General features: G+C 50.5%; 1 protein-coding gene and 1 long non-coding RNA gene across 12 annotated transcripts; one reads left to right on the top strand and one right to left on the bottom strand.

Moving 5' to 3' along the window:
• The first annotated feature begins 4,789 nt into the window (after positions 1-4,789).
• LOC123603332 lies at positions 4,790-5,733 on the top strand. Its single transcript, XR_006714841.1, has 2 exons — positions 4,790-4,892; positions 5,671-5,733. It is a non-coding gene; the product is annotated as an uncharacterized LOC123603332 (long non-coding RNA).
• LOC123603328 (translation initiation factor IF-2-like) lies at positions 5,622-13,980 on the bottom strand. Of its 11 annotated transcripts, none has more exons than XR_006714831.1 (5): positions 13,315-13,604; positions 11,404-11,499; positions 10,471-10,581; positions 10,150-10,324; positions 5,622-5,874 (listed from the first exon to the last, which is right to left on the bottom strand). XR_006714831.1 is itself a non-coding variant. In XM_045488091.1 (5 exons), exons 1-5 carry the CDS (start codon positions 13,593-13,595, stop codon positions 5,730-5,732), a joined length of 726 nt encoding a protein of 241 aa, XP_045344047.1. In that variant the 5' UTR covers positions 13,596-13,604; the 3' UTR covers positions 5,622-5,729. The 11 variants fall into 11 exon arrangements, 4 of the variants coding, with proteins under 4 accessions (XP_045344047.1, XP_045344048.1, XP_045344050.1 ...); XM_045488091.1 differs by having other exon boundaries at positions 10,232-10,324; XR_006714834.1 differs by lacking the exons at positions 10,471-10,581; positions 13,315-13,604 and adding an exon at positions 13,871-13,975.
• Between the last annotated feature and the right edge of the window lie 18 nt (positions 13,981-13,998).

The following is a 13,998-nucleotide window of genomic DNA, read 5'->3' as shown; positions in this document are numbered from 1 at the left end:
GTCTTGAGTAACATTGGCTATTCCTGGGGAGAGTCCCAGAAGGATTTAATGTCAGCTGCAGCACTGAGATGGGAACCTTCACACAAATTCCATTCTAGGTCCCCAGCATATGCCTGGCTCCATCACACATCTCTTCCCTTGTGCCAAATGTGTATACAGCAGTCCTATTCATCCACCTTAAGCTCTGTGGGTGACAGAGCAAATCTTGATTCCTCTTTCAGTCCTTCCTGACATTTATTGCTGTGACCTGACTCACAGAACATGCTTTGCTATGGTCAGTAAAATCAACAGCTGCCTTAGACGTGGTTGGCAATTTGCTTTTGGAGTTTGGTTGGCAGGTATTGTAGAGATATGTGGATGTAGGAGTCATTTGTTAAGAAAGAAGGCGGGGCTGGTGGATGTAGGGAGTGCTGGTGGATGAATGGGGTCAGGAAGTTCAAGGACAACTGGCCTCGTTGGGGGATGATCCTCACTCCTCAAATCTCACAAAAAAAAATACACTTGACAGGAAGAAGGAGCAGAAGTCTTCAGGTCTCCAGCCTTGGGAAGACCAAAGGCTTTTCTCTGGGGACAGAAGCTGGAAGAGTGTTTATTCACAGCACTACTCAGGGGGTAGGTCTGCAAGGGACCACGGGAGTCCTCCGGCCTCTCTGTTTCCCCAAAGAGGAAACAGATCCAGCAAAACATATCTGCCAAAGCTGCACCAGAGCTCAAGGGGATACATCTTATTGAGTATTATTATATCTCCACAGTCTAGTGTAGAGCTTGACACACCAGAGATGCTTAATAGGGGGCAAGTGACCTGATCAGAGTATCCCTGCCCATCTCAGGGGAAAGGCCCTGAACCCCAGCTGGGAGAGTCCTCTCCCTGTCCAAGGGCCCTAGCTGGACTCCAGCGTATGGCTATTACACCTGCACTGTTCGTCTGCCCTCACGTTCAAGCCCTGGGTCGTGACTGCATACCCGCCATTTTGCATGGGGATAGGTTGAGGTCTGGGGGCCAGAGAAAGATCACAAGCCCACAGGGGTGGCTTCATGTCACCTAGCTCCCCTATTGACAACAGCAATAATGATAATGATGGCGCTTATAATGGCAGTTATAGTTACTGGGCTTTTCTTAGACACTCATTAGTGCTTCACACATTTTAACTCCTCACATTCTCCCTACGAGGCAGGTGCTTTCACACTATCCCCATTTTACAGATGAGCAAACCAAGGTTTAGACAAGGTACATAGCGTGCTTCACATAACAGAGCTGGCATGCGGTGGATCCAGCCGTCTGGCACCAGCACCTGAAGCCTGGGCCACAGCCCTCATGGCCTCATGAGGTGCACGGGCAGCAGTGTGATTCAGTGACCCTGAACTCTTACCAGAAGCACATCCCCACACTTGAAGTGGGCTCATGGGCAATTTACATACCTCCTGAAGCCTCGGTCTCCTTGTCTGTAAAATGGGCAAAAAACCTCACAGATGAAACGAGAGTTTGGCTCTCAGTACATGCCAATTCCCTTCCCTCCATGAAAATGCAGTCTGCACAGAGAACTTCGGGACATTTGGATGCCACATCCCCTGCTATCTCATAATCCAGAGCTCTCTCTGCAGTATGCGCAGACCCTTGCCTTGGCCACACCCTGGGGACAACTGTTGGTTTGCACACGGGTGCCTGTACACAGAGGGCAAGGAGAGTCGTAGGAAAGAGGCAGACCTCTCCAGGTTGATAGGTGGCAGTTTTAATAAGCAAGGGAACTTACTAACCAGGCTCGTCTTAGGCATCGAGAGATGAGTAGACCTCCATACCTAACCTGCTATTATCTCAAATGTTTATGCAGAGGCCTTAACTAGATTCGGTTATGTATACCATTTAGATGTCCTCAACAGCACCTTACTCTCAAGGCTGTGTCCTTGAAAGCAGCTCCCATCGTAAGAATGGTGGGCAGAGCATGACTTCCAAGGACAGAGGAGGGAGTGAGGAGCTTTTGATTGCCTGGGACCAGTTCGCTGGTCAACTGTGGGGGGGGGGGTCACGTTCCCTGGATCACCTCCTCCAACAACAGAAAAATGATGTCTCTTCCTTCCTGGTGTTCTCCCAGATTGTTTTATCAAAGCGCCCAGACCAAAATTAGCAGTCCTTAAATCCATGCTGAATTGAATGCATAATCAGACACAGAAAGAGGAGACGTGTATACATATGTATATGTTTATATTTATATATACACAGAGAGAGTGAAAAGACACCTCCATCTCACTCCTTCTACAAAAGCTCTTGAAAATCTGCCTCCAGTGGCTCTTCAGTGGTCTTCTGGATGACACATGGGTATACACAGGGGCTGAAGCGACCTCCGCGATATCACCCCCTGGCCAGGTTCTGGACCTTCTTCCAGCCTCCACCTCCCGCCCATCGTTCCTTGCCTCTCTCTCTCCAGCCCTCACTGGTTTTCTTTTCCCTGGAGCCTGCTCCTCTTGTCATGGTCAGTGGACTCTGCCCGGCTTCACTGTGTCCTAGCTCTGTGACATGTCTGCAGAGGATGCTTGCTTAGAATGATGGCAGAGTGGAAAGGACAGAAAATCTGGAGTCAGGGAGCCAGGACGTGAGCCCCAGATGCTCCTACTGTCTTCTCAATGTCCTCCAACTCTCAGAGCCTCAGTTTCCTCTTTCATGCCACAGAGACCACGACCCCTCTTCTGCTCATGGAAATCATGTAAGATAAAGCCTGCTGGACACGTCACATCAAGTGTGGTATTGATACAAATTATTATTAGTGCCTCAGCAGGGAGACACAAAGTTCCATGAGAGAAGAGACTGTGCCTTTCATGACTTCCTTATTCCCCTGTGGTGCCTGCCACTGGGTTGCCTGCGTGAACATGTATGTAATGAATTTATAGTCGAACGTGTATAAATGCAAGAAAAAGATGAACGTGGGGTGCCTGGGTGGCTCAGTCGGTTAAGCGTCCGACTTCGGCTCAGGTCACGATCTCACGGTCCGCGAGTTTGAGCCCCGTGTCGGGTTCTGTGCTGACAGCTCAGAGCCTGGAGCCTGCTTCCGATTCTGTGTCTCCCTCTCTCTCTGCCCCTCCCCCATTCATGCTGTGTCTCTCTCTGTCTCAAAAATAAAAAAATAAAAAAATAAAAAAAAATATGTTAAAAAAAAGATGAACGTGATTAAACAATAATGCCTTGCTCCTTTTTTCTCAATCCTGCCTTTTCTCTTTCTTATTCTCATTTCATTACTTTTATTTCTCATTGCTTTATGACAGAAGTAAAGGAGTAAATTGACTTAAAATGAATGCCGGAGATACAGAAAAGTCATCCCACGCAAAGGGGTACACAGGTGAGGCACACTCCAATCCATACACACTGAGCCACTTCTTAGAAGATGTGGGGATGGGTGAAGAGAGAGGGGAGCAGGGGGGAGGGAGGACTGATATAAGAAGGTGGCTGGATGGGCGAGGGAGGGTTCATGAGGGTTCAAGGAGGTTGTAATAAGCAAATTGAATAGGTAGGAATAAAATATCACTTCTGCCAACCACTTGTTCCCAAAGATCAGAATCAGTTCTAGGGGTGCTTGAGTGGCTCAGTTGGTCAAGCACCTGACTCTTGGTTTTAGCTTAGGTCATGGTCTCACAACTTGTGATTTCCAGCCCCTCATGGGCTCTGTGCTGACAGCACAGAGCCTGCTTGGGATTCTCTCTCTCTCCCTCCTTCTCTGCCCTGCCCCTGCTCATGCTCTCTCTCTCAAAAATAAATAAACATTAAAAAAAGAAAAAAAGAAGCAGTTCTAACCAGTAGTGGGAGGAAGTTCCCCTTGGAATCAGGGCAGGACTAACCCTTAGGCACTGGTGGGCTTTCCCTGGCATTCCTGTTGCCACTAGCTCACCTACGGCCAAGGTGGTGCCCATAAAATTTTTGTTGAAAGCCTGTCTATAGCTGATTGACATCATTTGTCTTCATGCGTGAAACAGTTGGCTCTGGAGGGTGAGAGACAGAGAAAACAGCGATGGGTTCTTTCTCCTACTTCTATCCCGGGGGAAAGAGGAGCAGAGAGAGGCAGACTCAAAGAGGAAGGCGCATAAAGATGGACACACGCAAAAAAGAATATTTAGAGAAGGCAAACATAATACAGAGGTTGGACAGGGAGCGGTAGGGTCAGGGGACTTTCACGCCCCGTGGAGAAGGGAAATGACAACATTAATCAAGAGCCAGCGCCTCAGGGTCCCGGGTACCTCGTTTTACGCATGAGGTAGATTTGAAGCACACCTGCTTTGTTCGAGATGGGGCTTCTGTGTCTTTAAACAGAGGGACTGGAGAGGTGGGGTGTGGTCCTGGAGCCCCTCCTGAGCCTACCTGGAGCCTTAGGTGACTAAGGGGCTACAGGTATACGTGTCTCATTGAAAGCAAAGAAGAGAAAGAAGCCATTGATTCTGTACTAAGGGGGTGAGTGCTCATATTACAAACTAATTTTTGGCTATCAAAAAACTGATTGAGGGTAAGGAAGAGTTTGGAGGTCCTCCTGAGATTGTCTTCCTGATTTTACATCAGCGAGCATTTTTTAAACACCTACTGTTTAAGTTATTTCTTTATGACATCATTATCCCATCAGATTAGGAAAGTAGAGAAAAGCTGGTATGGGAAATGTCAAGGTCAGCTGTCTTTGGTCAGGGGGAGTGAAAATGGAACGGCCCTTTTATGGAGTAGGTAAGCACTACTTCATTCACACCTGACCTCAGCTTCCACCAGCACCCATTTTTTTGCTAGACCGCGAAGGGAGGAGAACCTTGTCAACAGCCTCTGAGTTAGGATTTTCCATCAAATACCCCAGCTGAGGTTCTCCGGGCACCTGGCCCCCCGCTGGTGCCACTCGGGTCTTCCTCAGTGCCGTGGACGGGGCTAGGGGGTAAGAGATGCCCCTCGCCACCCTCAGGAACTGGTTTCAGGACAAGGCCCAGGTTTCTCAGGGTCGGAAGAGGGTCCCCACTCCTGCATCTCAGACAAGCAGCCTCAACCTTGGGGCTAAGGGAATTCTTACATCACAGAGCACCTCCTGGGTCTCTCATGCGGGGGTTCAGCTTCCAACAAGCCGGGCAGGGTCTCTGCCCCCGGAGGGTAGGGTGTGGGTGGAGTAGGGCCTCCTATTCCAGTAGGGGTAATAGATAATGCACAAGGAGGGGAGATGAATTTCAAAAAGTGACTAGTGCTGAGAAGAAAAGGAAACAAGTGATAGGTTAGCGAGTGGGGTGGAGGGTGGAGAGAGGGAGGCCAGCCAAGACCCTCTGTGAGCAGGTGACACATGAGAAGAAGCCAGCCATGGGTGAAACCTTTCCAGGCCCAGGGAAATGCCAAGTGCAAAACTCTGGAAAATAGCTTGGCGTGCCTCATAGATAGGAGGAGCTCCTGGAACCTGGCTGGTTCGGGTGGGGTCCCCATACTGCCCTCTGTAATCTCATAAAGGAAAGAGAGCCTTCCAGGCCCCACCCCTAGAGATTCTGATTCAGTGAGGGCGTAGGGTGTGGAGAGAGGATGGAACAGACACCTGCATGTTTAACATGTGATTTGGATTCACCTGACCCTGTCATCGCAGCGCTCTAACAGATGGTGACATGGGGTTAATGACCAGAATCCCAGATTCGAACTCATTTTTATCCCATTAACAAGATATTTATGATTTGGTCAAGGATTGTGTCAAATTGCAGTGGCATAGAAAGCTGATGCAGGAAGAGGCCTCAGCAATAATTTAGCACAAACAAGGAAACGGCGCAGAGATGTTACATGGCTTTCCAAAGGCTGTGCAGCAAGTTATATCCGTTCCGGGGCTCAGATCAATGGGTAGCTGAACCCTAAAAGTCCTCTCTGTATGGACTGGTTTCTGTAGTTTTCTCCTGGAAGGCAAAAATAAAACAACTATAAATAAGATCTCAATAAGTCACACATTAAATGCCTTTGCTGATTGTCCCTCCCTGGTGACAGATTATTTGCTTTATGACAAATTATTTGCTAAGCATATGCTGAGGTAACAAAACCAGATGGGATTAGCTGCTGTATGAGGTGTTTATTTAAAAACCAGCTTGGGGTGCCTGGGTGGCTAGGTTGGTTAAGCGGCTGATTTCAGCTCAGGTCATGATCTCGCGGTCCGTGAGTTCGAGCCCCGCGTCGGGCTCTGTGCTGACAGCTCAGAGCCTGGAGCCTGTCTCAGATTCTGTGTCTCCCTCTCTCTGACCCTCCCCCATTCATGCTCTGTCTCTCTCTGTCTCAAAAATAAATAAAAAGGGGCGCCTGGGTGGCGCAGTCGGTTAGGCGTCCGACTTCAGCCAGGTCACGATCTCGCGGTCCGTGAGTTCGAGCCCCGCGTCGGGCTCTGGGCTGATGGCTCAGAGCCTGGAGCCTGTTTCCGATTCTGTGTCTCCCTCTCTCTCTGCCCCTCCCCCGTTCATGCTCTGTCTCTCTCTGTCCCAAAAATAAATAAACGTTGAAAAAAAAAAAATTAAAAAAAAAAAAAAATAAATAAATAAAAAGTTAAAAAAAATAAAAAAATAAATAAAAACCAGCCAACAACAGGAAACACTTTGATTTACAATAGTTGATCTTCAACCTTTTTTCTTCTTTTTAAAAAGTGTTTATTTATTTTGAGAGAGGGAGAGAGAGAGAGAGAGAGAGAGAGAGAGAGGGAGGAGGGAGAGTACAAGCAGGGGGGCAGCAAAGAAAGAGAGGGAGAGGGAGAATCCCAAGCAGCCTCCACACTGGCATGGGGCTCGAACTCACAAACCGTGAGATCATGACCTGAGCTGAAATCAAGAGTCGGATGCTTTACTGACTGACTCACTCAGGCACCCCATAAATGTTTATTATTTACTTTTGAGAGGGAGATACAGAGAGCACATGAGAGTGGGGGGTGGGCAGAGAGAGAGGGAGACAGAGCCAGAGGATCCAAAGCGGGCTCTGACTGAAAGCAGCAGCAAGCCCTGGGCGGGGCTGAAACTCACAAACTGCGAGATCCTGAACCCAACTGAAATTGAATGCTTACCGGACTGAGCCATCCAGGCGCCCCTTTAACCTTTCTTTAGGTCAATGAGAGGTCAGGAGAAAAAGTTGTATATTGACGATATAGTAATGTATATTACTCAATGACAATATCGACTCCAATAGTAACGTAATGTACTAAGAAGTAGTAATGAAGTAACAATGCCACCTGTATGTTAGAAAAGGATGTCTTTTTTTTTTTTTTTTAATTAGGGAGTTATTGTGACAGTAGCATGTATCTAGCATATGTTAAATCGCAAATTAGCATCCGAGGTCATTGTAGGTCTCAGCTTCCTGACTCTCCTACCTGTCACCACTTGCTTGAGATGGCAGGCTGCCCTCTGTGCCCTCACCTTCCCTGGGCAGCAGGATCTGGGTTCTGGGCAGACCTCAGATCCCCCAGGGTTGGAAGAGGGTCCCCCTGGCTTGTTGCTTCTCAGAAAAGCAGAATCAGTGTCAGAGAACATGAATTCATCCAAGCTTTCCTGTATTCATAAGTGAATAAATTTACCAGAGCAAAAATCGCGGCACATTGTCTAAGTAGGGAGTTAAATCGCCTGATTTGCAAATTAATTTATCTGGAAATTTCCTTAATGTTTAGCCAGACACTTAATATTTTGCTTTCATCAAAAAGACCACAAATTAGGGCAGAACCTGAAAGTTTGGGCCAAATGGTCCCAATCTAAATCCAGTCCCCTTTACCCCCATACGTACCCACAGGGCCAAGGGGATAAGTGTTGTAAATCTGATTGAAGAGGAAGATGTTTAACCAATAGAATGCCACAAAAACACTTTTAAGGATCCTGGAATATATGATATTCACGCATAAGCCATACTGCGAATTGCAAATGAGTCTTACCTAATAAAAAGGGCCCTTAAGAAGAGCTGTGTAGAAACATTTTATTCACCGTCAGGTTGAATTGCTATATACGCCCGTTTCCTTACATATACAAGGAATCATGGACAGATTGGCAAGTGCAGGTGTCTGACGACTTAAGATCAATTCGCTTATGTGGGAGGGGCAATAGTGGACCTTTCCAGTGCCTCCCCAGGGCTCTCTGCTCAGCCCCACAATATGTCACAGGATGGTCACTCCAGACCTGTACCTGTTCTCCTCCCACACATCAGTAAACTGGGCCCGTTACATTGATGATATAACATTAACATGGGAAGACTTGTCTCTGCTGCGGGACATCCTGCAGACTTTGTTTCGAGGGAGACGGTGGCTGGTGAACCCACAGAAATTCGAGGCTCAGGCACCAGTGTAAAGTTTTGGTGAGTCACCTGGTCAGAGAAGCCCCATGTTGTCTCAGAAGCTGTGGTTGGTGAGGTGCAAGCCCATCCGACCCCTAGGAACACGAGGGAGGTGCAAACCTTTGCAGGCATTTGGGGGTTTTGGAGGACTTTCATTCCCCACCTGGCACAGTACCTCCATCCCTTATGCTGCCTGGTAAAGAAAGGGCAGGCATGGACATAGGGTAAGGGAAGGCAAAAATAGTAATGAAGCCGATTAAAGCCTGGGCATCTCCCAAGCAGGGCTACCTTCTGAGTTAGACGTGTCTGTGACTGCAGAAGGTGGGGGTCGCGCACTGTGGCGGAGAGGACAGAAGGAGAAAATACCCCTAGGATTTTGGTCTTGGCTCTGGAAGGGGCAAGAAACTGACATGGCCCCATAGAGCACCAGCTCCTGGCAGTGCACAGCGCGCTCCTCCAGGTGGAGCCTCTCACCAAGGAACAGCATATCCTGGTAAGCGCGCCGCTTTTCTATCAGGGGATGGGCTGAGAACGTGTACCATCCACTCACTTCCACCACGGCTCAAACCCCCATTGTGACCAAAGGGCCATGCCTATTTGCATCAGAGGGGCACTCTGTCCACCAGCCCACTGTTTCTAGAAATGCAGGGGCTCCTCGATCCTGTAGAATGTGGAGCGCCTCTCCGTTCTCATGGTGGCCCCTGTGGTCTATGGGGAGGGGGTGGGGGAAATTCCTGCTGATGCCTGGAAACAGAAAGGAACCATGGCAGCCAGTAGGCTGAATTCAGAGGGGTTTGGCTTGTGATTATTCATGAGTCCTGGCCACTAGCTGTTTGCACTGACAGTGGACTATTCTAAAGGGATTAGCTCTATGGCTTGGACAATGGGAAGCTGAGAGGTGGATGATCATGAGTAAGCCCTCATGTCTCAGAAAAGGTGGAAAAGACATTTGGGTTCACCTGCAATCCTGTGTTCCACGTCCTAGCTCGGACACCCGTGGCAATCAGGAAACTGATTCCCTACTCTTAGCAAGTGCCCCGTCAGTTGATACAGCTGAATTAGGTGCATAGGAAGAGTGGCCACTGTTGTGCCGGGGCAGGCTGGCATATTACCAAGGATGCTGGATTGCCCTTGAAATACAGTGACTTGGTTAACTACATGTTCTGTGTGTTCTCCAACGCCCCGGGTTGGGGCATCTCGTTGGCTCAGTTGGTAGAGTGTGCGGTTCTTGATATTAGAGTCATGAGTCTTGATATTAGAGACATGAAAGTCATGAAACCCTCCCATGGGGTATAGAGATTACTTAAAAATAAAAATCTTAAATAAACAAACAATACCCAGGGCAACTGCCAAAGGGGTCTGGAGTCAACCTCAGGAATTCCCATCTGGTGAGAGATGGGAAAATTGATTATATTGGCCCCCTCCTTCTGAGTGAGGATTCTAAATATGCCCGGTTTGTGTGGACACTTGGTCTTACTCAAGCTTTTCCTTATCACCACGTAAACCAGGCTGCCACCATTAGAGGATTAGAGAAGCTGAGTACCACGTATGGATACCCATGCCATATAAACAGTGATCAGGGGTCACATTCCGAGACTGGGCAAAAGAACATGACATTGAGTGGAAGTTTCACCTCCCCTCACACCTGCACGCAGCAGGCTTAGAGGAAAGGAAAAAAAGAGTACTAAAGCAGAAGCCTAAATTACTAACCAGTAAAACCACTGTGGCCAGGCAGACTAAAGTGCTATCCCAGGCTTTAATGCATTTGAATCATCCACCAATAGGGTCTGTTGTTCTATATGCTACAACGGGGACACCTACTGAGACACTCCATGCCATTAGGCGCGGAAGTTTCTGGAAATAGCCATTGCCCAGACTCTTACCGTGGATCGATGTGCTATACTGATGAAAACACCAAGCCCCCATCATGCATCATCTACTGGAATTTGCAGTAAGACATCTCACCAGGATGGGTGAATTACTTTGCGTCTCTCTGTGGGGGGAGGGGGAATCGCTCCACTCTCCCTGGGGATCTGGCTGTCCTGCTGCAGGCTGAACCTGTTGAAAACGCCATACATGGAATGGTACATGCACCAATGAGAGAGGGGAGAAGGTGGGGGTCTTGGTCTGGCATATCCCACCCCCCAGTGCATCTCCTCACACCCAAGAGTGCTGCCTCCCCGGCTAACGTGTATGGTACATACAACAAGGCTACGTTCCTAAAGCTGTCAAGCTCCCTCTCCTCAAGGCCAGGTGCACACGCTCTGTTTTCCACTGCTACAATCATTTGGCTCGTCTTGGTCTCCCCCATTGGCCTAGAAGACAGCACACACAGAAGCCCTTACTGAATTCACCCGGCAAGGCCTGTCTTTACTGAACACTGACGTGTCTAATGGGAAAAGCTGTTCTCCAAAGTAAGATGGCCTTGGATGTTATGACTGCCTTGCAAGGAGGCACCTGTGCCATTATCCCAACAGAATGTTGTGTGTTCATACCTGGTGAGTCTGCTGATGTACCATCTTTTTTAAATCACGCGAGGACACAAGGGAACATCCTGAGTGATCCGATCCCAAACCTACAGGTTTTAATAAATCAGTCAGACCATGGGGCTCTTCATGGAGAATGTTGTTTGGGGGAGAGTGATCTGAATCTGTGTTTTCTCTTGACTGTGCCTAGGCTGTTGCTATGGTAGCTGTCTCAGGGAGGCTGAAGAGCTGCCCCGAATGAGCCACCCTGAAGCAGCAAGGGGTTTCCCCTTGCTGACCCCTCAGGCACGCAGTGGAGGAGGGGGGCATGTGAGATTAGAAGAGCCGGTCAAGAGGGGTGGAATGTTGAAGGAGGTGATCGAGAGGACGAGACCGCTGGTTAACCCCGAGCTTGACCCAGGGCAGTCGGAGGCTCCTCAGTCCCTCTTGAAATGTGCATTCTGCTTGCCTTCCCCACGCTGCCTAAGGACACAGCTTTGCAGAGTAAGGTGTTGTTGAGAACATCGGGGTGGCACATGTGACTGAGGCCAGTTAAGGCCTCTACATAAACATTTAATGTTCTAGCAAGCAGGCATGGAAATCGACACTTCTTGTGGTGCCCAAGACAAGCCTTGTTAGTTCAGTTCCCGGCTTATGTAACCCGCCACCTACCCATCTGGAGAGGTCTGCTTCTTTCTTGGTCTCTCCTTGCCGTCTGTGTCCAGGGGCCAGTTTGCAAACCAACACCGCCTCTGCCCCCATTGAATCCTGAATTGTCAAGGGTAAGAAATGTGTTGGATTCCTCCTCATTTCCCCCAAACCAATACAGGGTGTGGTGCAGACGGAGTTCAACAAACTTGTTAACCAAACTGATGAGCCAAGATTAGATTCATGGGGGAAGTCTTCCTGTAGGAGGAGGGACTTGAGCTAAACAATGGACAACAGGGATTGATTGGCCTGGTGGGGAGGAGGGATAGGGCTGCTTTCTGTATGTGGAAGGAGGCAGTGGTTCATAGTGTGTGTGTGTGTGTGTGTGTGTGTGTGTGTAATTTGGGAAGTGGGATAGAAATGCTTGCCCCTTCCTATGTTTGGGAGGGAGTGTTTGGATTTGCTTTTTGAGCCTGTGTTTTGGAGGCAAGCATGCTTGAGTTCAAGGCCCAGCTCTGGAACTTATTAGCTGTGTAGCTTGGTGGAGGCATCTTCTGTGAGTCTCAGTTTCTCATCTGTATACTGGAGGTAATATTGCAGCATATACCTGCCACGGCGGTTGGAAGGGTTAAGTGAGATAAGACACGCTCACACAGGTCTTGACATATGACAGGTTCTTAATTTTGGTACCCTTGTTTTGAAGACCCTCTGCCTGTCTAGGCAGGGGTCTGGGACCTCGGAGGTGGCACATGGATGAGGTTGGGTACCCTCTGGCATTTGTGCTTCCTTGCGATGCTTCCGCACCATAAGCTCCCAGGATCAATACATCAGTAATTCAATGCCACATGCTTATTGCCTCAGAGAGCATCCGGATTCTTTTCTGTTTGGGTCTGGTTTAGGGCAGATGGGACGGAGAAATATTTTGAAGTAGATACAATCCAGGAGGGACATTCCCTAGGCTGCCTTCTTCTCAAATGCCTTCCAAGGAGTATTTAAGCTTGGCGTGCCCTGGGGACACCAGGTTGGCTCAACAAGGCGCCTCTATGTGGCTCTGCCCCAGCTTGGCTGTGTGCACTGGGTTGGCCACTGGAACTTTCTGTTCCTTTCCTCCTGATGAGGATTTAGCATCCCTGACTCCATAGGTTCCAGCCATTTGATCCCTGGCGCGGGGCAAGCCACACCCACCTCCTAGCAGGGGCTGACTTCCAGTGGATTTTCAGGAAAAGGAGGTAGGCTGCTCAAACCCCAGTCCTATGCTCCCCACCTCTATCTCCAGCTGTGATTCCATCTGGCAAATCCGGGGCCAGAACACACACAGCCCAAAGGGGGCCAGCCAGCCCTACCTGGAACCCCAGCTGTCTTTCTTTTGCAGCTACAGAACCTCGGGATAGCACAGCGGCTCTGTGGGGTGGGGGCTACTTGTTGCTCCTTATCCGGGTCTCCGGAGGGGCTTCCTCGCTCCCTGGAATGTCCCCCTCCCGCCGGCCGGTGGCAGAGGCACTGTGGTTTCTGGGTTGCTTCTTACCTTCTCCACATTCAGCATCTCCCCTCTGAGGGCCCCGGGCTGAGTGTGTGTGACCCGGGAGCAGAATCCGAGCAAAGGAATTCTGCCTCCACCCCCACACCTGACTCTCCGGAGTTTATCCAGTGCCTCCCTGCCATCTATCTACGGGGAGGGGTGTCACGTCCTCACTCCACCTTCGGCGAAGGCCGCCCCCCCCCCACTAGCTCCTCCCAAAACGGCCAAAAAGAAACTTTCGCGGGGTTTCCCTCCCTCCCCCCGGCCTCTCGCCCCCGTGCCTCCCTGCCCCCCTCCCCCCCCCCCCCCCCCCCCGCCCCGTCTCCCCCGCCTCCCCCACCTCGCAGCCCGGGATAGGGGGCGGCGGGGGAGGGGAGGAGGCCGGCTCGCTCGGCGGCCTCTGGGTCTCGCCTTACTTCCGGGAGGCGGGGGAGAGGCGAGGCCCGTGGAGCCCCTGCGTCCTGCCGGCCTCCGGGTCCGCGCCTGTCCGCGGTGGCGCGCTGCCCCCTCTCCGGGGCGCTGGCCGCGGCCCGCCGGCATTTGGAATTCCGCCCGAAAGAGGGGGCCCGGAGGAGGCGGCGAGGAGGGCCGGCGGCCGGCGGCGAGAAGCGGAATCCGGGGTCCGGAGCGGCGCGGCGGCGGCTCGGGAGGCTCGCGCTGCGCCCGCCCGCAGTGCATCAGCGTGGCCGCGCGACATCCCCGGGATGCTCACCGCGGGGCATTATGCGCTGCCTAACAGGCTCCGGGCTGCCGAGCGACTTGTTTGAAGCATTTTCTCCCTCGCTCTCGCTTTTAATCTTGTCTCTAGTGGCGTGTGTAGGGGGGAGGACTTTATTTCCATTGGCTAAGCTCTCCCTTCCCACCCACATCTCTTCCACATCACCTTGGTGTCTCCCTAAATAAAACCAGCCCTCCTTATCGCCTGGAAAAAATCAGGAGCTAGAGTTTGAATGGGTTTATATAAACACTCACCCCTGGCAGCGTGCGGCTGGGCTCCCAGGATAAACTCCAGGCGTCTGGCCTGATGCTTGCCTTGCCGTGTTCTCTCCCTTGAACGTCAAGGTTTAAGCAGAGCCCGAGGACTGGGAACTCTTCTCCGA

This window comes from Leopardus geoffroyi, chromosome E1 (assembly GCF_018350155.1).
Source record: "Leopardus geoffroyi isolate Oge1 chromosome E1, O.geoffroyi_Oge1_pat1.0, whole genome shotgun sequence".
Classification (NCBI taxonomy): domain Eukaryota; kingdom Metazoa; phylum Chordata; class Mammalia; order Carnivora; family Felidae; genus Leopardus; species Leopardus geoffroyi.
Note: the sequence above shows the minus strand (reverse complement) of the source record. Positions and strands in the feature narration are given on the sequence as shown.